Source organism: Mobula hypostoma, chromosome 1 (assembly GCF_963921235.1).
Source record: "Mobula hypostoma chromosome 1, sMobHyp1.1, whole genome shotgun sequence".
Lineage (NCBI taxonomy): Eukaryota > Metazoa > Chordata > Chondrichthyes > Myliobatiformes > Myliobatidae > Mobula > Mobula hypostoma.
The window spans coordinates 244,656,677-244,683,016 of record NC_086097.1 but is presented as its reverse complement, the minus strand read 5'-3'; the positions used below and the strand labels follow the sequence as shown (position 1 = coordinate 244,683,016).

The 26,340-nt window shown below is 45.5% G+C and overlaps 1 protein-coding gene across 28 annotated transcripts in view; it reads right to left on the bottom strand.

Moving 5' to 3' along the window:
• clasp2 (cytoplasmic linker associated protein 2) overlaps nt 1-26,340 on the bottom strand; it is a 354,796-nt gene that overhangs the window by 314,520 nt on the left and 13,936 nt on the right. For all 28 annotated transcript variants that reach the window (XM_063066415.1, XM_063066422.1, XM_063066446.1 and 25 more), the window contains exon 3: nt 11,725-11,828. In XM_063066415.1, coding sequence (XP_062922485.1) covers nt 11,725-11,828 — 104 coding nt within the window. The remainder of the gene's footprint in view (nt 1-11,724; nt 11,829-26,340) is intronic.

Genomic DNA, 26,340 nt, shown 5'->3' with positions numbered 1-26,340 from the left:
TCCACAGTAAGAGAAGTTACCTACAAATGGAGGAAACTCAGTTCTGTTGCTACTCTGTCTGGCAGTGGACATCCTGCACAGATCATACCAAGAGCACAATACGCAATGCTGAAGGAGTGAAAGAGAACCCGAGAGTAACAGCTAAAGACCCGCAGAAATCTCTAGAACTTGCTAATATCTTCACTCATGTGCCCATTATAAGACAAACTTTGAACAAGAATGTTGCTCACGGAAGAGCACCACGGAGGAAATCACTGCTCTCCAAAAACAAATAAACAAACATTGCTGCACATGGAGTTTTCAAAAGACCACCTGGATGTTCTACAATGCTTCTGGGACAATTTCCCGTGGACAGATGAGACAAAAGTTGAACTTTTTGGCAGAAATGCACACCATTAGCTATGTCTGGAGGAAAAAGGGCACTGCATGCCAACAACAAAACCTCATCCCAAATATGAAGCATGGTGGAAGGAGCATCATGGTCTGGGGCTGCTTTGCTCCCTCAGGGCCTGGACAGCTTGCAATCGTTGGAAGGAACAATAAATTCAAAATTATAACAAGACTATTTTACAGGAGAATATCAGGGTAGCTGTCCATCACCTGAAGCTTAATAGAAGTTGAATGATACAACAAGACAATGATCTGCAACACAAAAAAAAAGAAAATGGGTGTTTTGGAATGGCCAAGTCAGGGTCCAGACCTTAATCCAATTGAGTTGCTGTGGCAAGACCTGACGAGGGATGTTCATGAAAGGTATCCCAGAAATACTGATGAACTGAAACAGTTTTGTATGAAGGAATGGTCCTTGCCTTTCTGCAAGTCTGATCGGTAGTTATAGGAAACTTGGTGGAGGTTATTGCTGCTAAAGGAGGGTCTACCAGTTATTAACTACAAGGGTTCATATACTTTTGCCAGCCTGGACTGTGAATGATCAAAAATGTGTTCAATAGAGACATGAAAACCACATTTGTTTGTGTGTTATTAGTTTAGAAAGATTGTGTTTGTCTGTTATTGTGAATTAGTTGCAGAAAACCACGTGAAGGATTCACAAACTTTTTCTTGCAACTCATTGCTCTTGTGGATACACTTATTTGAATGTAAGACAATAAAATCAACTTTGATTTTGTTTACAAATCCATCAGAGAATTAAACAAAAACTTGCAGCAAATCATTATGAAACTATGAGGGGTGATTAATAAGTTCGTGGCCTAAGATAGACGGAGTCAATTTTAGAAAACCTAGCACATTTATTTTTCAACATAGTCGCCTCCTACATTTACACACACAGTCCAGCGGTTGTGGAGCATACGGATCTTGGACCTCCAGAAAGTGCCCACAGCAGGGGTGATTGATAAGTTCATGGCCTGAGGTAGAAGGAGATGAGTTATACAGCTCTCGTTACATGTACATGCAGGGATTATGCAGAAAGTTTGAGGTTAATAGCTCATCAGGGGTGATTGGTAAGTTTTTGGCCTAAGGTAGAAGGAGATGAGTTATTAACTTCAAACTTTCTGCATAATCACTCAAAGAGTTGAACTGCATATGCATGTAACAAGAGCTGTATAACTCATCTCTTTCTACCCTTAGGCCACGAACGTATCACTCACCCCTCCTATATTGATTTGGTCTGATTACATTAATCTTTTATATAATCTGCAACTTCCTTAGCACAACTGGTTTAGATGAAATAGAATTTCTTGAGTGCATTCAAGAGTGTTTTTTGAACAATATGCATATAATCCAGCCAAAGAAGGCACATAAGAGACTGCAGATGCTGGAAACCTAGAGCAACTCAACAGGTCAGCAGCATCTATGGAGGGAAATGGACAGTCAACATTTCAGGCTGAAATGTTAACGCTTCCATTTTCCTCCAGATTTCCAGTATTTGCAGCCTCTCATGCTTGCATCTGGCCCTTGTTATAGGTAGATAGCCTGGCCACGTGAGTAGTCTTTCAGTAGGAGAGCAGTGATTACAACTCCTAACGGTTTGAGATTGCTATGAATAAAGATGTCTGGATCTTGCAAGAAAGTACTAAATTGGGGTGAACAAATTACAACGTTACATGTGGGAGCTATTTAAGACTGCTAATCAGAGTCCAGCTCTGAGAAGGTCCAGGATAGTACAGCAAGAAAATCTTGTGTGATGAGAGTGGTTGTAAATTTGAGTCAAAAGAAGAAAAAGAAGCATAAGTAAGACCTAGGAAGATACAATCAGACAGGAATTTAAAGAAAGGTGAAAAAATGAAAAGGAGGAGGAGGAGAAGATAGCAGCGCGTGCGGCCTCTCCGGTGAATGATATCTGTTATCTATCAAGTAGGGGACCGTGCACAATCCTGATTTGATGGAAATGGACGTGAGAGTATGGAGGAACAGCAGGAGAAACTTCTGAAATGCCCGCTTCGCTGCCGCTGCTACTGTGTAGTAACCGGAATCTCCGGAGCAGAAGGCCCCGAATCCTCGGCCTTGCTTGTTTCAGCGGACGGAGCAAGGTCGAAGACGCTCGGCAGAGGATGGCGCTTGGGAGGCTGTATCAGAGGGGCTGGTCGGAGGCTCGAAGTTTTTGGATGGACAGACTCGGTGTCGGCTGTGGTCGGCTGCTTCCAAGGCATCGGCAGTTGGCGGTGCCTTGGAGGTTTATGGCAGGGAGTTTCTCCCTTTTGCCACCTGCTATCGGGGACTTGGGAGTTGATCGGGACGTGAGTTTTTTTTTTAAAACCATGCCCATGGTCTGCTCTTTATCAAATTATGGTATTGTTTTGCACTGCTGTAACTATATTATGCGACGACACTGGTGCCAAGCTGTATCGGCCCTTGCCCTTCCCTTAGACAACATCGGTGTCATGGAAAGGGGAGACTTGCAGCATGGGCAACTGCCAGTCTTCCATTCAACCTTGCCCAGGCCTGCGCCCTGGAGAGGACACTCCAGCATCGCCTCACCGCGATGGCACAACACGGAAAGCAGCAGTCTACCGGTTATAAGCCTGCACTCGACTGGCGTAGAGCAAGGCACCAGGGGTTGCTTTCGACAGAGGGAGAGACCGTCACGTCTCACTGGACAGCTACCGTCCGCCTCAAGCAGGGCAGCCCCCAGCCAATTCGGTGCTGTCCCGCCACAGTCCGCCCGCTCCACTGGGTGCGTGGAGCTTAGGGATACAAGTAGCCCGAACTGTGGACTGTAAACGCTGCACCAAGTACAACTAGAAGACAAAGAAAGAAGCCAGCGCTCAGACTAGGATGCTGGAATATACGGACCATGACAACTGGTATATCAGATGACCTTCGGGAGATCAGCGACACACGCAAGACAGCAGTGATTAACAATGAACTGTCGAGACTCCAAGTGGACATCGCAACGCTCCAAGAGACACGTCTCGCAGAATCGGGAACCCTATGTGGAAGAGACTATACCTCCTTCTGGCAGGGGAAGGGCTCAGACGAGACCAGAGAGCATGGTGTCGGCTTTGCCGTGAAGAATTCGCTGCTGAAGATGGTAGAGCCTAGCAAGAAAGGGACAGAGCAGATTTTCTCACTTCGACTCCACACATCCGACGGACCTGTCAACCTTGTCAGCGTCTATGCCCCAACCCTCTAGTCTACACAAGACACAAAGGACAAGTTCTATGACCAGCTCTCAATGATGATACAGGAAATTCCCAAGTCAGGAGCAGTTGCTGCTACTTGGCGACTTCAATGCCAGAGTGGGCGCCGACCACGACTCTTGGCCAAGCTGCCTGGGGTGGTATGGGATTGACAGCATGAGTGACAACGGGCAACGACTGCTCGAGCTTTGCATGCTCCATGAATCGTGTGTCACCAACACCGACTTCCAGACGAAAGCTCAGCACAAAGTGCCATGGCGGCATCGCTGCTCCAAACACTGGCACCAGTTAGACCTGATAATCACAAGACACCGTCACCTGAGAAACATGCTCATGACTCACTCCTTTCAGAGTGCCGACTGCGACACGGATCACTCTCTGGTTTACTTCGGCCAAAGAAGATACTGTGCCAAGCCTCCAGGCAAGCAGCGCATCGATGCCAGTAAGACACAACACCCAGACAAAGCTGCAGAGTTCATCAAGTCACTGGAGGATGCTCTCCTTGCAGACCCACCAGAAGGAGATGCTCAGCAGAGATGGGACTCTCTCAGGGACTCCATCCACAGCACTGCACTCAAGGCCTTCGGGAAGAAACAGGGCAAGACACAGGACTGGTTTGAAGCGAGCTCAAGTAAGCTCACCCGTCATCAAGGTGAAGCGTGTTGCACTACTAGAGCACAAACGCCACCCCACCCAGGCAACACTGCAAGTGCTAAGGACAGCAAGAAGCAAGGCCCAGGAAACAGCCAGACACTGTGCAAATGACTACTGGTTACAACTATGCGACAGCATTCAGTCATCATTTGACACAGGCAACATCCGTGGAGAGTACGAGGGGATCAAGAAAGCCATCAGGCCAACCCAGAGCAAGACAGCACCATTGAAAAGCATAACAGGCGAGACCATTAATGATTAAGGCAAGCAGTACTCTGAACTCTTCTCCAGAGAAAACAGCATCTCGGACAGCACGCTAGATGCCATGGAATGCCTGCCTGTCATGGAGGAGCTTGATGCATTGCCGACTGCCGAAGAACTGAGTAAAGCCATCGACAGCCTGCCCACTGGGAAGGCACCAGGATTGGATGGCATTCCACCAGAGGCCATCAAATGTGCAAAGGGCGTCCTGCTAAACCACCTGCATGAACTACTGTGCCAGTGCTGGACAGAGGGAGCAGTGCCACAAGACATGAGAGACTGCAACATTGTCACCATATACAAGAACAAAGGGGACAGAAGCGACTGTAACAACTACAGGGGAAGCTCCTTGCTGAGCATCGTTGGGAAGGTCTTCGCTCGCGTGGTCCTGAACAGACTGCAGAAAATAGCCGAAAGGGTATATCCCAAGTCTCAGTGTGGTTTCAGGTCGGAACGCTCCACAATCGACATGATCTTTCCCTTCGATAGCTACAAGAGAAATGCAGACAGCAAAGACAACCACTCTACATCGCTTTCATTGACCTTCGATCTTGTGAGCAGAGACGGCCTGTTCAAAATCCTCGGCAGGATTTGTTGTCCCCTGAGGCTCCTCAGGATAATTCAGTCATTCCACACAGACATGAAGGGCGTCGTTCAGTTCGACAGCTCTTCTTCGGAGGCCTTCAACATCCGAAGCGGTGTGAAGCAGGGCTGTGTGCTTGCCCCCACCCTGTTTGGCATCTTCTTCGCAGTCATGCTGAAGCACGCCTTTGGAACATTAACTGATGATGTCTACCTCCACACCAGATCGGACGGGAAGCTGTTCTGTCTGTCCCGGCTGAGGACAAAAACCAAGGTTCGTGAAGTACTCATCAGGGACATGTTTGCAGACGATGCAGCACTGGCAACACACTCTGAAGAGCAACTGCAACGCCTCATGGACAGCTTCTCAAGAGCCTGCCAGGACTTCAGTTTGACCATCAGCCTGAAGAAAACTAACGTGTTGGGCCAAGGCGTTGAGCACCCCCCTGTTATTACCATCAACAACTACGAGCTGGAGGTAGTTCACGAGTTTACATACCTTGGCTCCACCATCACGGACAGCCTCTCCCTAGACCCCGAGATTAACAGACGAATCGCACGAGCAGCCTCAACATTCTCCAGGCAGACAAAGAGAGTCTGAGAGAACAGAAAGCTGATAACGCACACCAAAGTTGCAGTCTACAGGGCCTGGATCCTCAGCACACTGCCTTACAGCAGCAAGACCTGGAGCCTCTACTACAGACAATAGCAGCGTCTCAACGCCTTCCACCTTCGCAGCCTGAGACGCATCCTGGACATCACGTGGACTGACCGAGTCACCAGCAATGAGGTCCTGGCCCGTGCCCAGATACCCAGCCTCTTCATCCTGCTCCAACAATGCTGTCTCCACTGGCTGGGCCACGTACACTGCATGTCAGACGGGAGGATCCCAAAAGACCTGCTGTATGGGGAACTGGCCTCCGGCAAGAGAGCACAAGGGCGGCCCCATCTTTGTTTCAAAGACGTTTGCAAGAGAGACATGAAGTCACTGAAAATGAACGTCGAGAGGTGGGAGGACATCGCAAGCAATCGCTCTCGCTGGAGGCTGGAACTACGCTGAGGTCTAAAAAAAAGAGAAGAGAAGCTGAGGCTTGCTGCTGAAGAAAAGCGCACTCATTGGAAAAACAGCACCAAGACAACACTAGAGGACAGTGCCTTCAAGTGCAGTTGCTGCAGCCGAGACTGTCACTCCCGTGTGGGCCTCTACAGCCACAACAGACGCTGCTCTAACGCAGACTGAAGCAAGACTTTCCAGGAGCAGATCCATGGTGTTGCGAGACTAACAGATGCCACCACCACCAACTATATGTTATAATTATGTGGTTCTGTCAGTGTTAGTCTCTGGTTTGTCCTGTTTTCTGTGATATCGCTCTGGAGGAACATTGTATTATTTCTTAATGCATGTATGCATTTCTAAATGACAATAAAAGAGGACTGAGTGTTCTCATAATCTAAAAAAAACTCAAGCAAAGGTTTAGGCTTCTTGAAAAGTCCTTAGCAAGCAGGATCAAAGAAAATCCTTAGGATTTGATATACGCTTTAAAAACAAGAGTATAACAAGGGATACTGTATTATGCTTGAAGTTAAAGGATATGGGTGAGGTATTAATCAAGTACTTTGAGTCCTATTCACCAAGAGAAGGACATGGAGGTAGTAAGAGCAATATGGGCTATGCTAATATGATAAGGCATTTTGAGATCAAGGAGGGAGTGGTGCTGAGTTTCTTGAATAGCATTAAGTCATTTCCAGGGCCTAGAATATGCAACCGCACAGCATTGGACATGCTATTCTGGCCATGATGTTATACCAATCTTAGTATCAATTTATACCAGAGCAACACACACAAATGCTGGAGGATCAGCAAGCCAGATCAGAATCTAAACCTGCAATCCACTATAAATCCCATGATCTTTATTTTCAGTAATAAATCTGACAGGGTGGCCACGAGACCCAAGGTACAGAGGGGTTGATGGAAGACTAATTTTGTGATTGGAAGCCTGTGACCAATGATGTACCAGAGGGACATCACGTTACTACCCTTGCTGCTTGTTACACACATTGACGATTTGGATATTAAGTGTGAAAGGTTTACAGGTGATATAAAAATAGGTGTGCTGTTGAGAGTGAGGTTAATTGGCAAGATAGGCAGAGCAATAAGTTTTGAAATTTAATCCAGTTAAATCCAAGGTGATGCACTTTGGGAGGTCCATTAAGGGTAGACCTACATAATGACTGGCAGGCCTTGAAGAGTATCAGGAACAAGTAGGATTTCTGTATACAAATACAAAGATGCCTGAAGGAGGCAGTGCAGGAACATAACACAGAAAGAAATTGAGTGGGATGAACGATGCTGGAAATCTTCAGGAACACACAAAATGCCAGATCAGGGATTCCCAACCTGGGGTCCATGGTTCTTTCGATTAACGTTAAGGGCTGTTGTTCCTCTCTGCACCACGCGGTGCAAAAGACGGCAACCTTGCCAATTCTACAGCATTTTGTCTGTTTTCGTCTGGGACTTGTTTTCCTTGGAGCGCAGGGGAGTGATTTAATAGGGAGGCAGAAAGATTATGAGGATAGGTAGACGGTGGAAAACCATTCCACATAGTAGAGGTATTTTAAAATTAGAGGACATGGCTTCAGGATAAGGTGTAGGTGGACCAGAGAAAGTAATTCCCTCTCCCACCATGATGTGTTCAGAATCTGAAATTCACCGCTGGAGTAGGTGAAGACAGCTACACTCAAAATATTTAAGTAGTATTTACAGTACATGAGCACTTAAATCATCAAGGCAAAGAGGGCTACAGACCATATCCGGTAACTGGGACTGATTTATATAAACTTATTATTTAACTTATATAAAAAGCATGGCCAGGCTGCATCAAAGAGCCTTTTTATGTGCTACACACACACACAAAATGCTGGAGGAACTCAGCAGGCCAGGCAGCATAAGGAAAAAAAAAATACAGTTGACATTTCGGGCCAAAACCCTTTGACAGGATTAGAGAGAAAAGGCTAAGGAGTAGATTTAAAAGGTGCGGGGAAGGGAGAGAGAAACACCAGGTGATAGGTGAAACCTGGAGGGGGAGGAAGTAAAGAGCTGGAAAGTTGATTGTTGAACAAGACAGAAGGACATGGAAGAAAGAAAAAGGAGGGAGAAGCACCAGAGTGAGGCAATGGGCAGGCAAAGAGAAAAGGTGAGGTGGAGGAAGGGGATGGGAAATGGTAAGGGGGAAGTGGGGTGGAGGGCATTACCAGAAGTTTGAGAAATTGATGTTCATGCCACAAGGTTGGAGACTACCCAAACAAAATACAGGGTGTTGTTCCTCCAACCTAAGTGTGACCTCTTAGGAACGGGAATGGGAAGTGGAATTAAAATGGGTGGGCACTGGGAGATCCCGAATGTCCTGACAGATGGTGCGTAGATACGTGGCAAAGCAGTCTCCCAATCTAAGTCCGGTCTCACCAATATTCAGGAGGCCACACCAAGAGCACCGAACTCAGTACATGACCCCAACAGACTCACAGGTGAAGTGTCACCTCACCTGGAAAGACTGTTTAGGACCCTGAATGGTAGTGAAGGAGGAGATGTAGGGGCAGGTGCAGCACTTGTTCCACTTGCAAGGTTAAGTGCCAGGAGGGAAATCAATAGGGAGGGACGAATGGACAAGGGAGTCACACAGGGAGTGATCCCTGCGGAAAGTTGAAGGTTGGGGGAAGGTTACAGTATGCTTAGTGGTGGCGTGTTGCCCTTAAGGCATTTATTTGACTTTGTTGGGTCTACGTTTTAAATGATTTGTTTGTAACTATTTTCTAGTTAAAGTTAAAGTTTGATAATTAAGTTACAGTATAACAAAGGTAAATTCATTGTCTATGGTATATCGCGGCACGTGATGACGTAACCTCCGGTTTCGACGCATCTTATGTGTAACCTCCGGTTCGGAGAAGGTGTGAAGGTGGGTGCCATGCATGCGGCATGATCGTGAAGAGCTCCGTTTCTACCTACAAAGGAACATTATAGAAGCAACGCCCTAAGTTCCTATGAAAGTATTTGAAGTAAAAATATTAACGCAGTTTCTGTTAAGGAAGTGGCGGTTGGGGCGGTGCACGTGCCGGCTTTTCAATTTCAAACAGGGGGTGGGCTCGAGCCTGGTGGCGGTTCGACGGGACCCCCCCCTCACTCGCTACTCGGGGCGGCTGGAGACACTCACTAAAAGAGTGCGCACATGGTCTCCAGAATGAAACAGACGCTGTATATGTTTGTGTTTTTTTTTAATCAACAGTTTTCACCATACGATGTTAATGTGGAAGAGTGAACAGTAAATGGTTAACCTTACTATGACTCTGGCTTCATTGGCTCCGGTTTAACTTGGTGTTTAGTCAGAGTTTCAACACACTGCACGGGAACGCTACAGGTGGGATCCCCGTTGGGAGGTGGCAGAAGTTTCGGAGAATTATGTGCTGGACGCAGAGGCTCGTGGGGTGGTAGGTGAGGACAAGAGGAACCCTATCCCTGGTAGGGTGGCAGGAGAATGGGGTAAAAGCAAATGTGCGTGAAATGGAAGACATGTGGTTGAGGGCAGCAGTGATGGTGGAGGAAGGGAAGCCCTATCTTTGAAAAAGGACATTTCCTTCATTCTATAATGAAAAGCCTCATCCTGAGAGCAGATGCGGCAGAGACAGAGGAATGAGAAAAAAGGGATGGTGTTTTTACAAGTAGCAGGGTGGGACAAGGTGTAGTCTAGGTAGCTGTGAGAGTTTGTAATAGACATCAGTAGATAAACTGTCTCCAGAGATAGAGACAGTGAGATCAAGAAAGGGAAGGGTTTTGGAAATGGACCAGGTGAATTTGAGGGCAGGGAGGAAGTTGGAGACAAAGTGGATGAAGTCGACGAGTTCAGCACTGGTGCAGGAAGCAGCACCAATGCAGCCGTCGATATAGTGTCGGTAAAGTGTGGGCTAGTCACCAGCGTAGGCTTGGAACGTGGGATTGTTCCACATAGCCGACAAGCAGGCAGGCACAGCTGGGACCATGCAAGTGCCCAATAGTTAACCCTTTTGTTTGAAGGAAGTGGGAGGATCCAAAGAAGAAATTACTGAAAGTGAGGACAAGTTCCATTAGACAGAGGAGAGTGGTGGTGGTGGTGTTCAGAAAAATAAACAGGAGAGCTTTGAGGCCTTCATGGTGGGGGATGGAGGTATATAGGGACTGGACATCCATAGTGTAAATGATATGGGGGCCAGGTAACTTGAAATCCTTGAAAAGATCAAGAGGCTGTGAGGTGTCATGTATGTAGCTAGGAAGGGACTGAACTTGGGGGGGATAAAACATATCGGCATACCTCGACTCCAAGTTCAATGGGGCAGGAACAAGCTGAAACAATGGGTCTACCTGGACAAGCGTGTTTGTGGATCTTGGGTAGGAGGCAGAAATGGGAGGTGTGGGGTGCAGGAACGATGAGGTCGGTGGCTGTGCATGGAAGCTCCCCAGTGTCAGTAAGGTTGGTGATGGTGTGGGAGACAATGGCCTGGTGTTTCTTAGTATGGTCCTGTTCAAGGGGTAAGTAAGGGGTAGTGTCTGAGAGTCGGCGCTGGGCCTCGGCAAGGTTGAGGTCAGTACGCCACACTACTACTGCACCTCCTTTATCTGCTTTATTGATGGTGAGGTTAGGATTGGTCCGGAGGGAGCGTTGAGCCGAGCATTCGGAAGGAGTGAAGTTGGAATAGGAGAGAGGAGTGTTAAAGTCAAGACGGTTAATACCCCGTCAGCAGTTGGCAATGGAAAGGTACATAGCAGGCAGAAGACCAGGGTGGCGTGTTCAAGAAGAGGAGGATGGCTGAAGATGGGAGAAGGGGGTCACCAGTGAAGGGTGAAGAGTCCTTGCCAAAAAAAAAAGGCTCAAGGGCAGAGGAAGAGTTCATCGCATGGCAGGCGTGGAGCTCACTGAGGTGTGAGCACAGGGGGACAAAGGTGAGGCCCTTACTGAGGACAGAACGTTCTGCCGCAGAGAGGGAAAGGTCAGACGGAAAGTCCTGTGCTATATGACTTTTAACAACAAAACAAAAGGACAATAGCTTTATATATTTTTAATAATTTTGTACATGAAACAATATGTACATTGAACCATCAGAAAGGTAAACTATCACCACAGTAGCTGCCCAAGTGGACGATCATTAGCATTTTGGCATTGCCATCATTCGCAACTCTGAATTTATGTGCTACCAGTAAGTAGTCTTTGTCTTACACCTATTCATCACACACAACAGTAAAAATGACTACAATTTATATAATGTCTATAGGTAATCACTGTGAGTAATGCACAAAGGTCTGGCTACAATAACGGCTGAAAGCAAACTGGCGCCAACAGAGTCCCACTCTGTATATGTGAGGTCACTTCTCAGAACTGTCTGTGGTGTGCAGAGACCTGCGCTTCACCTGGGAACCTTCCCAGTGCCTTGTGGAATTTTCTATTTGTGCTGTTAAGTCAACATTCAAAAAATTTTCAGATTTCAGAGGTTGCAGATTTTGGATTTTTGGACAAGGGGAGCTCAACCTGTACAAATATTACTTTTCTGATGTTTATTGATAGTTTAATCATAGACGGCAAAGCCCAGTCAATTAGCAACATACCTGGGGTGATGCAGCATGGTCCATTATACGGAGAAGAAGGCTCTGCGTTTGTTCTCTGACTTGATCTTTGGTGTCACCTAAACGATCTACGAGTGCTGGTAGCACTGGAAAAATAAAGCATGCAAAAGTAAACAATCTTGGCTGATATTACTCACACAATATCCTTGCTTACTTCAATGCTCATTAGCCAAAAGTTGAATTTTAAAGCTACGTAGCTAGTTGGATTGCATAAGGATTACATCACAAAGTAATTACGTTCTAACTTAGAAACTGAACAAGTGATGGCTTTGGGTGTGGCAGATGTTTTGGGCATCTGTTTACAAGGTTAAATACTGTCTGGTTTTCATGTCCACAGTTGTAATTCAGCCAGCTTCATCACAGACACAACCCTCCCAACCATCCAGGACATCATCATTCAGGATCTCCTCACCATCCAAGGTACAGTTTCTCTTCATGACTACTATCAGAGAGGAGGTACAGGAACCTGAAGACGCACAGTCAATATTTTAAGAACAGCTTCTTCCTCTCCATCAGATTTCTGAATGATCCATGAACACCACCTCACAATTTTGCTCTCTTTTTGCCCTTTTTAAAATATTTCTTAGTGATTTTTAATTAGGTACAGTATTGCATTCTATTGCTGCAAAACAACAAATTTCATGGCACGCCAGTGATAATAAATCAGATTCTGGTATGTGATTTTCCAGCAGAACAAGTAGCTACTTCTCCACAGGTCATCTGGTACCTGCTGATAGCTGCCCAAGTACTTCACAGCAATTCTGAAGCCGACATCATTTTCATGTTTTGAGTTTTATTGTGCAAACATACCTGTTCAACCCTCCCTTCTATTTAGGAATTACTGAAAAATGACGATGCGTTCATGACTAGATGTTACTCCCATGTTACTAACAAAAAGTTAGTCTTAATTGTGGGTGGGGTGTGGGTGGGATGATGGACTTTAAAATCCAGATTCACAACTGAACATGAAACATCACTTACGAGTCTCTGCAGGTCCTGACATGGTGCAATGCCCCACACAACCCAGCTACCATTCATTTCAGGCCAATTTCAATATGCTTAAGTCTTTTTACACGGAAGTGTTGAGCTGACAGTCAACCATCTTCACATTCGCACTACACCATGGTGTAGCATTAGTACAAAACAGTCTTAGGGTCTTGAGTATCTTGTCTTTAGCTCCTCCATGCAGAAGTTGTGAACGAGGGATTTTGGATCAGCATGGCTCTGGCCTTGTCCTCAAACTACCCAGTTTACCACTAGCCACGTGGTGGTATGCAGCGACATTTATCTTGATTGTGTTTTTCTAGAGCACCCACTGCTGGGTGTAGTCTTTTCATGCTTAAAGTCATGCTCAAATATAGAATTGTTGCTAGTCGGAATCCCCGAGTGGTGGTGGTTGTCCATCGTGTCCAGCAATGATAGGAACCCTGAGCAGGAGAGTTTCTAAAAGTGGAAAAGCCATTGCACTGTGGCAGTTCCACTCTCTTGACCCCAGAAGTCCAGGTACAAGCAAGTGTCACAAACTGGGGTCTTCCTTGGTTACAGTGGATAACCCTGATGCCTTCTGTGGCTTGTCATGCCCTTCGCTCCCCAGAGGATTGTAGTATCACCTTTCTAGCCATTAGATCTCACCATAGATCTCATCCACCCAGTTCTCCAGAGCTGACTTTGTATGCTCGGACAGGCATGTCCCTATTTTACCGGAGTCCAAGGCTGCCAGCTATCCTCACCTGGTTTATCATGCCTGTCGAAGCGTTGCACTGGGGCATGACTGCCATCACATGCAAATAGCTACTTGGAGCCATATATGAGAGTTGAGTGTCCACAGGGGACCAAAGGTGATGAGCTGCTCTCGAAAGGACATGCCAAGCTCCTTCACCAGCTGTGCTACCCCTCCCTGGACACCCCATATGAAGAGTTCAATATCTTGGGAGAGATGGACTTCAAATTCTGAAGCTGGCTATATGTAACACAATTCAAGCAGGATTTGGCTCAAAAAACAGACTTGCAAGAACAATTTTATGTAATAATAGATCTTCATCATGAGGGCATCATGATCATTATGAAAACAAGCTGTCAATAGGCTTTATAAATGTGATGCCCGTTTTCAGTTCACCCACTCAGTGTCAGGAAAGACAGGCCAGATTGCATCAGTTCCACATTGGGCAGAATTTCTTTGATAGGCTGACATCAATACGAGGAGCCGCTTTATCAAGTTCACTTCAGCAATTGTCCTTTCAAAAGTCAGAGACAATGTTCAAGTTTAAAGTACATTTATCGTCAAAGTATGAATAATATATACAACCTTGAGATTCATCTGCTGATAGGCAGCCACAAAACAAAGAACTAAAATAGAACCCACTAAAAGAAACTACAAAGTTGGCCAAACATCCAATGTGCAACCAAAAAAAAATCACGCAAACAATAAAAAGTAAACAAATATCACAGAGAAAAACTGCAGAGTCCCCAAAAGTGAGTCCACAGCCACAGAGCCATTTCGGTGCTGAGGCGAATGAAGCTGGTCCAGGAGCCCGATAATTATAAGCCACAGCCATGGAGCCTGTTCAGTGCTGAGACAAGTGAAGCTGGTCCAGGAGCCCAATAGCTACAGGCCACAGCAACAGAGTCAGTTCTGTGCTGAGGAAAATTAAGCTGGCCCAGAGGCCTGATGGTTGCAGGCCACAGCCATGAAGCCAGTTCAGCACGGAGGCGAGTAAACCTTGCAGAGTAGTGAGCTGAAGACTGGCCTTGAAGCCTTCAATTCATCTTTTTAAAATCAGGCTCAGCACCTAAATCAGCCAAACATCGGGTCGTTTTTTGCCTAGGCCCTGTCACTTTGATCCTGCCCAAGCCCACTTTGGTTTGTTTTTCACTTTTGGCCCTGGGCCCTGCTGCTTGGATCTGGCCCCAGGTTCGCTCCAGCAATACCTGACATTTCAAGAGTCCAGTTTGGCGAATCCTTCAGGATATTGCAAAAATGGCAGGTCATACAGACGGGTCAAAAGTACAACTCCGAATGGGGAAATTACAGGATGTGATTGCAGTCCGGAAAAAGTGTAATTAATAGAATAGTTAGTAGTTTTGCTTACTGCCCGTAAAGCACCACTGCATCTTGCTAGTACCATCTTTACCTTTGGTTTACTGCTGTGACAGTGTAGCCTCAACACTACCCTATACAATTCCAATAATACTAATTTTACTGAACTCCAGCCCTCTCGCAACAAAGGGCAAAATGCCATTTGCCTTCCTAAGCACTAGCTGCATCTCTAACTTTTACACAAGTACATTTATGTCTTTCTGTAGTTCATGTATCTGTAATCTTTCTCCGTTTAGATAATATTCCTCTTTTAGATTCCTCTTACCAAAAACCTTGGGTTTTCCCTCATCATGGAGGATTCAGCATTTGGAATGGCAAAAGCAGCTGACTAGACTCTTACGTATAATCAATTCCTTGCACTTTTAAGGTGCAAATACTACAAAAGCAGCCCAAGCCATTACTTGCCATTACAACAGGAATTCTGCAGATGCTGGAAATTCAAGCAACATACATCAAAGTTGCTGGTGAACGCAGCAGGCCAAGCAGCATCTATAGGAAGAGGCGCAGTCGACGTTTCAGGCCGAGACCCTTCGTCAGGACTAACATTACAGACTGCTTCATTTGTTGTGGATTTGCCAGTGCAACCAAACATTAATTAGCCAGTTTGAGCAAGTATTCCCATATGATTTTACAATGCAAGGGACGTCAGTGATGAAGAAGCCAGTACAGGTTGGGCCTAGGGCATTCCTTAGAGGAATTTTTGTCATGATGTTCTCAGGCTGGTTTTATTAACTTCCCACAAACATATTCTCTTGTGCAAGATAAAACTCCAAGTATTGCAGTACATTTTCCCTGAAGGCCAAGTGAATTGGGTTTTACTATTGTTACTTGACACCACTCAAGAGCTGCCTTGAAATCAAGGGCAGTCACTGTCAATTTTTGGATCAAAGTTCTGATGGCTTTAGCAAATGTAAATTGATTATTGGTGAGTGAGTGCTGCTAGAAAACAGTTATCTTTCCATCAATGAACCTTAAGATCTTATGTTTTATTGAGAGTGCTCTTGATTGGGGATGTAGTAAACAGCAAGAAAGGCTCTCAATACTAGCAAAGTGATCTGAACCTGCTGGAAAAATGAACTGAGAAATGGCAGGTGAAATTTAATGCAGACAAGTGAGAGATGTTGCACTTTAGAAGAACAAACTACGGTAGGACTTACAGTGAACACCAGGGCACTGAAGAGTGTGGTAGAACAAAGTGATCTGGGAATACAGATTCATAATTCCTTGAAAGTGGCATCACAGATAAAGTCATAAAATAAGCTTTTGGCACATTGGCCTTCATAAATCAAAGTATCTAATACAAGAGTTGGGATGTTATGTTGAAGTTGTACAAGATGTTGGTGAGGCCTAATTTGGAGTATTTTATGCAGTTCTGGTCACCTACATACAGCAGAGATTTCAATAAGATTGAAAGAGTACAGAAAAAATTTACAAGGATGCTGCTGGTACTTGAGGACCTGAGTAAAGAGGAAAGGCTGAAAAGGCTGAATTCCCTGCAGAATGAAGGGAATAAAGGTGCACAGAATTATCACGAGTATAGATATGGTAAATACAAGCAGGCTTTTTCCACTGAGGTTGGGTGCGACTAGAATGAAAGGGTACAAGTTTAGGGTGACAGGTGAAATATTTAAGAGGAACACGAGGAGGAATTTCTTCACTCAGAGGTTGGTGCAAGTGTGGATCGAGCTACCAACAGAAGTGATGCATGTGAGTTCAACTGCAATATTTAAGAGAAGTCTGGATTAGGGGGATATGGAGGACTTTGGTCCAGTTCCAGACATACAAAAGGCAGAAAAATTGGTGCAAACTGGGTAGGCCGACAGGTCATTTTCCATGCTGTAGCACTCAATGACTCTATAACCCTTAAGAAATCCAGTTACATCCAAGGAGTGCCCATACCCTCAAGAAACGTGCCATTTAGTCATACTGACTCCCTTTGACCTCTTATGCATGTTCTGCCACCAAGACGATGACTGATCATTTGCTTCACTTTGCTGAATTAACCTCACATCTTCGAATCCTTGAAATATGTAAAAGTCAGAGTAACACAACAAAGAAACAAACTACTCAGTCTGCCATGCCCATGCTGATCAAGTACCCATTTACCTGCATACTATCCCACTTAGTAGCAGTTGAACCACACCCTTTATGCCCCAGGGTTTGAGTGCTTGAGCAGATGCTTCTTAAAATGTTGAGAGTGTTCTTGGTCCTCATCCTTAACCAATGCCTTATTATTTTTACACATTTTAGGGAAAAGTTATTTACTATCCACTCTATTTATCTCAATTTCCTGAAACCACATCAATTACCAGAAAATACTGAAAAAGTGATCTTCCACAGCCCTTTTTGTTTGAGGACTCCAAAGATACAGAATCCACTATGCAAACAAACTGCAGCTTGTCCTCCTTCCTCTCGCCCCAACTTCTTATTCTGGCTTCTTTCCCCTTCCTTTCCAGTCCTTCTGAAGGGTTTTGTCCCAAGATGCCAATTGTTTATTCCCGTCCATTGATGCTGCCTGACTTGCTGATTTCCTCCAGCATTTTGTGTGCTTAAGTGTGCATTTCTTTTCTGTGTTGCTTGGCTAACCCTGTATTTTGATACTATGACCTCTGGTTCAAGATGCCTGTAGCTAGCAGAAATATCCTGTTAAGCCTTGTAAGAACTTCCCAGTTTTCTCGAAAATCATCTCTCATTTGTTTAAGCTCAGGCCTTGTCTGCATGAATCTCTTCTCCCCAAAATAAAAAAAACTGCCATCCCAAAAAAACAATCTGGTGAACCTTCCTCTACTGCAAAGGTATCCTCACTTTGAAAGGAAGGTCAGACCTGTATACAATATTACGGTCTCAACTGGGCACAAAACTCTACCATGGAAGGTCCCAAGCCCAGCTGCGAAGGGGGAATTATGAGAAAAATATTTGGGACATTTGCCTTCAAATATGCATGTATGATTAATAACAGGAAGTTAGGTCTAATTGTATAAAACCATGGTTAGGTCATCACAAGAGCCCCACACTATTGGACACTATACAGTTGCACTGGACAAAACACTAAGGAAATTCATTCGGAAGTTGTCTGGAATGGTATGTTTCAGTAATGAGGTGAGACTAACTCTGCTCCCATGTCTTATGGTCTTATTTGCAGAGAGAAGGCAGGAGAATGTGATTGAGAGGGATAATAAATCAGCCGTGATGGAATGACAGAGCCGACTTAATGGGTCAACTGGCTTAATTCTGCTCCTATGTTATGGAGATTGGATAGAATGAACAAAGGACCTGATAGAGGAATAGAAAATTAGACAGGGTACATTGAAGGTAACACTTCCCCATCGCAGAAATATGGGGCACAAGTTCAGATTAAAGGGCAGTTCAAAGGATCTGAATAAGAACTTGTTTTTTAAAAAAAACTCAGACAACAGATGGATTATAAAGCATGTAGAGGCAGGTACTTTCACAATATTTTAGATTTCTCAAACCACCGGGGGAATCAACTATATACAATGTACAGGTAAATACGATTAGCACAGACTTGATCAACAGGACATCAGGCTGAAGGGCCTGTTTCTGGACTGCAAAAAAATACAACTTTGAGAACTTTCCTTTCAGATCTCAGTTTATAATCCAAGTGTTCTATCCATGAGATTCTTTATAACTTCTGAAAATCAGAACAAGCAACAGATTTAACGATGGGCCGAACAGCCTAATTATTCTCCTATGTCTTTCAGTCTTATTTGGAAATTTAGACGTTTAGAGAGCAAGTCCGGCTTCGCAGTTTATATGTCAAGCCCTGCCAGCCCATACCTGATGAGGGACAAACAGGAAACTGTGGTTACAGGCCAAGATGTGAAAATTCTTTTTTCAGGTAATTGAAACTGGAAACACAGGCTTGGGTTTCAAGCCAGAGTCAAAGCAGCAAGAAGTGGACTGGCTGAATTAATATTTAATGACGACTAATGCTCCAGAATTAATAAAACATTTTTTAGGAACATGCAGGCTGGTTAACAGGATGGGAGCTCACAGAATACAGGGAAATAATTTGTTCATAGTTTTTGGGCAGGTAAAAAGCAAATTACAGGAATAAAACAGCTCCTCCTTGGATTGGCAGCCTGTAACCACTGGGGTACTGCAGAGATCAGTGTTTGAGCCCCAACTACTTACAACCTTTATTGACTGTTCTGAAGGGACAAAGCATTAACAGCTTGTTGATGACGCAAAATAGAGTAGGAATGCAAGTCATGCTAAAGAATCAAAGAATATACACAAACTAAGACATTGAACAATAACACAACTGATGAGAGTAACATGTAGAAAAAGGACAGATTATCCACTTCAATACAAGAAGTAGAAACACTGATTAATTTTTAAAGCAGAAAACAGAAAAATCTTAATGCTCCAAGAGACTGAATGACCTTATAAGTCTTTTGAATGCTGACATGCAGGCATTTTAGGCAATTAGAAAAGCTGGCTGTTCCTGCAAAAACATTGGTGTACAAGAATGACCATGTCTCACTGTAAAAACAAAAGGACCTTGGTAAGACCACATTAAGAGCTGGGTACAATTTTGATCTTATTACTTAAAATAGCTTGAGTGCAATGAAAATTCACTTGCAGTTCCTGGGGGGACAATCTGTCATGTGAAGAAAGATGGAGTAGACAGGCCTGTATTCCCTGGAGTTTAGAAGAATGAGATCTGACCTCCTTGAAACGAAACAAGATTTTTAGATGGGTCAAGAGGGTAGATGAAGGATATTTCCATTTGATAAAGAATCTAGAATCGTTTGGGAGGTGGGGAATGTCATAATTTCAAAATAAACAGCAGACATTTAGGATTGATAGGAAGAACAATCCCACAAAGGAATGTGAATCACTGAAATTCACGGCCTGAGAGCTATGATGGTTCATTATTCATTGTATTTACAAACAAACCAACAGAATTTCTGCGTATTAATGGAACAATGGCACTGTCCATCTTCAATTACCATGATCATGTTAAATGGCAGAGCAGACATGAGGACCCCAAAGGTCTACTCCTATAACCAAGGTAAATAATATTAATCAAACCTCTTTTGCTGAAGTTGTTAGAATATGTTTAGACAGAGAGGCAGGGCGAAGTCAAGATGATGCTAAACGGCAACTCCTTTTCCTGCATCTTCGGAAACAGGTCTACTTCTATCCTTGATACATCTTATTTTGCTTTTCAAGATTCTTTTGAAGACCCTGACTTAGAGTTACACTCTGACTTCCGTTCTTTGTGGGAATGTGATCTACTCTCAGGGCCTCATGACCGGCCACATTTTGATATCCCAAGGATGCGGCCTGGAAGGCAAGTGCACCTTCAGGGTTCTGGATTTTCGTGACTCTGGGGCATGCTGATTCTAGGCTGGTGCCCCTGACTGAAGTGTTGCAGGAGAACACAGAACATCGGGTTAGCTATTGACAGTTGTGTCTCTGGAGAGGGGCGCCTTTTTGGTGCCGACTCTGAGTGCAGAGTTTGGAGAAAATGACGTTAACAGACTTTTAGTATCATAAATCAGCGAGTTGTTTGTTATATCTCACCTCTCGCTGTGAAATAGGAACACCTCTTCTTCCTTTATGGGGGGGGAGGGAGGAGAAGAGAGGGTGTGAGAGCGCGACTGAGACATGTCAAATGACCAGGTAAATGAGCAGTTTTTGGGTACTGAAAGTCTGTTTCTTTATTAACACTTTGCTACATGCTTGAGTGCTTGATGAAGGGTGCTGATGCTTTTTTGCTGGTGGGGGGGGTCATTGCCTTCCTTTGCTTGTGTGTGGGAGGGGGGAGGCTTTGGGTTCTAACTTTTAACTGTCATTCATTCTTTGGGGCACTCCTCTGTTTTCGTGGATATTTGCAAAGAAAAAGATTTTCAAGATATATATTGTATACATTTCTCCGACATTAAATGTACCTATTGAAACCTAGACTAGCAAATGATCACAGAATCCAGTATGGATTTAGACACACATACAAAATGCCGGAGGAACTCAGCAGGCCAGGTAGCATCTATGGAAAATAGTAAACAGTCGATGTTTCAGGCCAAGACCCTTCAGCAGGGATGGAGGAAAAAAATGATGAGCAGTCACAGTTAGAAGGTGGGGTGAGGCAGGGAGGGAGAAAGACAAGGTGATAGGTGAAACTGGGAGGTGGGGAAGGGGTGAAGTAAAAAGTTGGGAAGTTGATTGGTGAAAAAGATACAAGACTGAAGAAGGGGGAATCTAATAGGAGAGGACAAAAGGCCATGGAAGAAAGATAAAGGGAGAGGAGCACCAGGGGAGATGATGAGCAGGCATGGAGATGAGGTGAGAGGGGGAAAGTGGGATGAGGAATAGAGAATGAAGGGCATTACCAGAAGTTTGAGAAGTCAATATTTATGCCATCAGGTTGGAGGCCAAAATGTGCCTAAATCAGAAATATATATTGTAAGTGTATAAGTAACATAAATCAGGAAAATATATTGGCCCATGCTACGGTTTAACATGTGGATAATTATCTCCAAAGTTTACAATATCCAGTACAATGCACACACAGATATGACAACCTGAATAAATTCAAATAGTAATAGAAGACAACAATACTAGAAGATTCATTACCCTCGGGTAAATTGATATACAAATCATTAAAGTTGCAATGCATGTTAACAGAGTCATAATATGTGCAAAGGAAGCGCAGCGATTCATTCTTAAAGCAGAAACAATGTTAAACTTGTAATAACCTTGGGTAGGCTGCTCTTACTGTGCACTTGGTCGTATTGGATGTGGTTCCTTAAGGTTGTTATAGCCAGGGGTGGTAATGGGGACAAGCTCCCACTACCTATTAGATGCTTCCAATGGTGTGCGCATCAAATGTGTGTGTGGCCTCCGTCGGTCATGGTCGACCATGGGTACTGCGCCTCTGGTAGTCACCGGTTTGTCGAGCAGCATCGACTGTGGCTATTGAGGCCGAGCCTGGAACGACAGGCTCTGCCACAGTTGCTGCATGTGTAGGGTGTCGTGGAATTGTTGTCCGCTGTCTGCTGTGCTCTCCGTTTAGCCCTCCGCTCCTCAAACTGACTCAGGATCACTCTTTCGCCTCGCTCTAGGTGTTGCTGAAGAGTACCTTGTCATTTGTTGCGGTCATCTGCTGTATCCTCACAGCACTCTGTGTTGATTTTTAAGGCTTTCGTGTCGTGCTTGCAGAGGTCCTTGAAGCGAAGCTGGGGTCTACCAAAGTTCCTCTTGCCTGTTGCTAGTTCTCTGTAGAGGATGTCCTTTGGCAGTCTACCATCCTTCATACGACAGACGTGGCCCAGCCAGCGCAGTCTGCGTTGTGCTAAAAAATGTGAACATTGGGGGAAATCCAGCACGGGAGAGCACCTCAGAGTTTGGGACTTTGTCTCTCCAGGTGATGCAAGGATGCGGCGAAGGCTGCGCAGATGAAAACTATTGGGTTTCCTCTCCTGCTTGGAGTAGATGGTCCAAGTCTCGCTACTGTACAGGAGGGTGCTGGTAACGCTTGCATTGTACACAGCAGTCTTGGTCTTTGTAGCGAGTTTCAGATTCTCCCAGACCTGCAAGGAGAGTCGAGCAAGGATCGATGCTGCTTTGCCGATACGCCTATTGATTTCAGCATTGAGGGAGAGAGTGTCGCTAATGGTCAACCCCAAGTATGTGAACTCGTGGACCACTTCTAGATCGTAATCGTCGATGGCAATGATTGGTGTCTCCACTACGTTCTGGGCAAGGACGTTTGTTTTCTTTATGCTGATAGTAAGCCCGAAGTCCTAGCATGCCTTAGAGAAACGGTCCATGAGAGTTTGTAGTTGCTGTTTGGTGTGCGAGGTTATAGCAGCGTCATTGGCAAAGACCATGTCACGTATTCAGATCTTTCGCACCTTTGTTCTTGCTCTCAGGCGCACAAGGTTGAACAGACGCCCATCAGATAAGGGAGCTGGGCTTTGCTCTTTGGCGAGAAGGAGGATGAGAGAAGACATGATAGAGGTATACAAGATATTAAGAGGAATAGATAGATTGGATAGCCAGCGCCTCTTCCCCAGGGCACCACTGCTCAATACAAGAGGACATGGCTTTAAGGTAGGGGGTGGGAAGTTCAAGGGGGATATTAGAGGAAGGTTTTTTACTCAGAGAGTGGTTGGTGCATGGAATGCACTGCCTGAGTCAGTGGTGGAGGCAGATACACTGGTGAAGTTTACGAGATTACTAGACAGGTATATGGAAGAATTTAAGGTGGGGGGTTTACATGGGAGGCAGGGTTTGAGGGTCGGCACAACATTGTGGGCCGAAGGGCCTGTAATGTGTTGTACTATTCTATGTTCAGATCTGGTGTGCATGTAGATGCCTTCTGTCGACGTCCCAAACGTATGCTTCAATAGCAGAGAAAAGATGATGCCAAATAACGTTGGAACCAACACGCATCCTTGTTTGACTCCACTACCAATAGCAAAGGGTTCTGATGAGCTGCCATCGTACTGAACAGTAGCCCTCATGTCATCATGGAATGACACGATGATACTTTGGAGTTTCGGGGGTCAGCCAATCTTGAGGAGAATCTGAAAGAGCCCATCCCTGCTGACAAGGTGGAATGCCTTGGTCAAGTCGATGAAAGTGACATACATGGAGGGGTTTCTGTTGTTCCCTGCATTTCTCCTGGAGTTGACAGAGTGAGAAAATCATGTCGACAATTGACCTCCTTGCGCAAAAACCACAATGGGACTCAGGGTAGACCCGTTCTGCTAGAGTCTGTAGGCGTGCCAGAGTTACACGAGCAAAAACTTTGCTGACAATACTCAGGAGGGAGATACCCCTGTAGTTGTTGCAGTCGATCCTATCACCCTTGTTCCTGTACAAAGTGACTATTTTGGATTTGCGCATATCCTGTGGTACGGCTCCTTCCTTCCAGCACTGACAGAGGACCTCGTGTAAAGGTTGGAAGAGTGAGCTCTTGCAGTGTTTGATCAGGTCTGGAGGAATCCCATCATTGCCAGGAGCTTTCCCTGGGCCAGACTGTCAATTGCCTTGCTGAGGTCCTCAATGGTTGGTTCGGAGTCGAGTTCATCCATGACTGGTAGACAATTGATGGCATCAATGGCTGAGCTAACAATAGCATTTTTCTTCGAGTCAAGCTCAGAGTAGTGTTCTACCCAGCATTCCATCTGCTTGCTTTCGTCAGTGATTATTTCACCGCTGGATGACTTCAGGGGTGCTGTCTTGCTCTGCAAAGTGCCAAGGGCCTTCTTGATACCATCACACATCGATCTGATGTTGCCTGTCACAGTTGCTGCCTGAATGTCCTCACTGAGCTGCAGCCAGTACTCATTTGCGTACTGCCTTGCAGTCTGTTGCATCTTGCTTCTAGCAGCTCGAAGTACCTGGAGTGTCTGGTTGGAGAGTGAGCGCTTGTACTCTGTGAGCTGCACTGGCTTCAATGGCAGGAGTTATGATGTTGAACTTTGCCTCAAACCTGTCACTGCTCTTTGTAGTCTTTCTTCCAAAGATAGAGAGTGCTGATTCGTGGATGGTGTCGCAAAGGTATGACCATTGTTCTGTCGCAGTATCTCCTTGGGAGGAGGTAGTCATAGCGCTCTGTACTGACTTGGCAAACTGGTCAACCTTTTCTGACTGTTTCATCTCTGTTGTGCTGATGCGAGGTTTTCCAGCTTGTTTGGAGTGGTGGATTTTCTTCGGAGGTAGCTTGATCTTGCAGCATACTAAAGCATGATCCATATTGCAGTCTGCACTGTGGTATGAGCGGGTGATTAGTACAGAGTTGATGAAAGAGCGCACAGTGATGATCACGTCTAGTTGGTGCCAGTGTTTAGACTGCCATGAGACCTTGTACTGCGACTTCGCCTGAAAGTAGGAGTTAGTTACACATAGGCCGTGATAGAAGCAGAACTCCACGAGACGTTGTCCATTGTCATTTATTTTGCCAATTCCAAAGCGGGCAAGACAAGACGGCCAGGAATCGTTATTGGCTCCCACTCTGGCGTTGAAGTCACCAAGGAGAACGAGGGGCTCATCACTGGGAATGTTCCTGACAACAGCTTCTAATTTGTCGTAGAATTTGTCTTTTGTCTCAGAGGTGGAGTTCAAGGTAGGGGCATACACACTGATGAGAGATACTGGGCCATGACTGGTGTGCCGGCAGAGAGTTATAAGTTGTTCTGATCCACTTTCTGGTGGCTCCACCATTTGCAACAAGGAGCTCCTAATGGCAAAACCCACTCCATGCTCGCGGGGCTCATCTTGGTTCCTTCTCTGCCAGAAAAATGTGTAGTCCCTTTCCTTCAGTGCACCTGAATCCACCAGACGTGTTTCTTGTAGGGTAGCTATATCTACCTTGAGCCTTAGTAGCTCATTATTAATGACCGCTGTTTTTTGGGCATCTTCGATATCCTTGATGTTTTGGTCAAGTCCAGTCGTCATTGTGCGGACATTCCAACATCCCAACAAGGGGTGTGGTCTTATTCGATTTGTTTTCTTTCTTAGTAGTAGTCACAGTCAGCTCTTCGTGGAATAATCCATTATCCCCATGCACCCAATGAGGAAGACTGACTGTGGTGGGACAGCACCTTACTGGCTGGGGGCTGCCCATCTTGAAGCGGGTGGTAGCTGTCCAGTGAAACGCAATGGTCTCTCCCACAGTCAGAAGCAACCCCTGGTGCCATGCTCTATGCCAATCAAGCATTATGACTTATAACCAGTAACTGCGGCTTCCCATGTTTGTCCGACACTATAAAGCGAAGCTGGAGTGGCCTCTCCAGGGAGCAAGCCAGGGCAGAGTTGATATGGAGATCTGTCTGTTGCCCATGCAGTGGAACCCCTCTCTCCATGCTGATGACAGGGTCCAAAGGAACGACGAAAGTCGGTATGGTTTAGTGCCAGCAGCATCACAGGAGTTGCTGTGCCGGTGCTGGGTACAGCAGTCAGCCGCCTTCGGGACTTCAACTCCGGATTTTTCCTTGAGGTTTACTCCCAAAGCCTTTCCCGTGAGCGGGTATAGCTGCAAAGCAGCGGAGGTTTGAAATTGGAGTTTTCCCTCTCCTAGATGAGCTGCCATCCGCAGTTAATGAGCTCCATCTGCCCGGAGCAACTGGTTTTAAGGCGCCAGTGGCCCACCTTTGCCCCCTTATCCTGTCAGTGAGAACAGCTCCGCCGGGCATAAGAACTACGAACGTGAAGGCCAGGAGTTGGACTTGGTTGCCAGAGGCTGTTTGAGACGCACACCATGAAGAGCATTTGTTTAGCAGTGGGAGCTCGGCCCCCACTACCACCCTTCAGCTATGACTACCTTTAGAACCGCACATCAAGAAGCTTCTGACAAACAAATCCAGCTCCTGGCCTTCTCCTGTGGCTTAACTACTAAGCCCCAGCAGAACCGTTTCTACTGAAAGGAGAAGGGGCAAAGGTGAGTTACTGGCGCCTGAAAACCAGTCGCTTCGGGCAGATGGGGCTGTCAGCGGTGCTTGGCAGCTTATCTAAGAAAAGGAAAA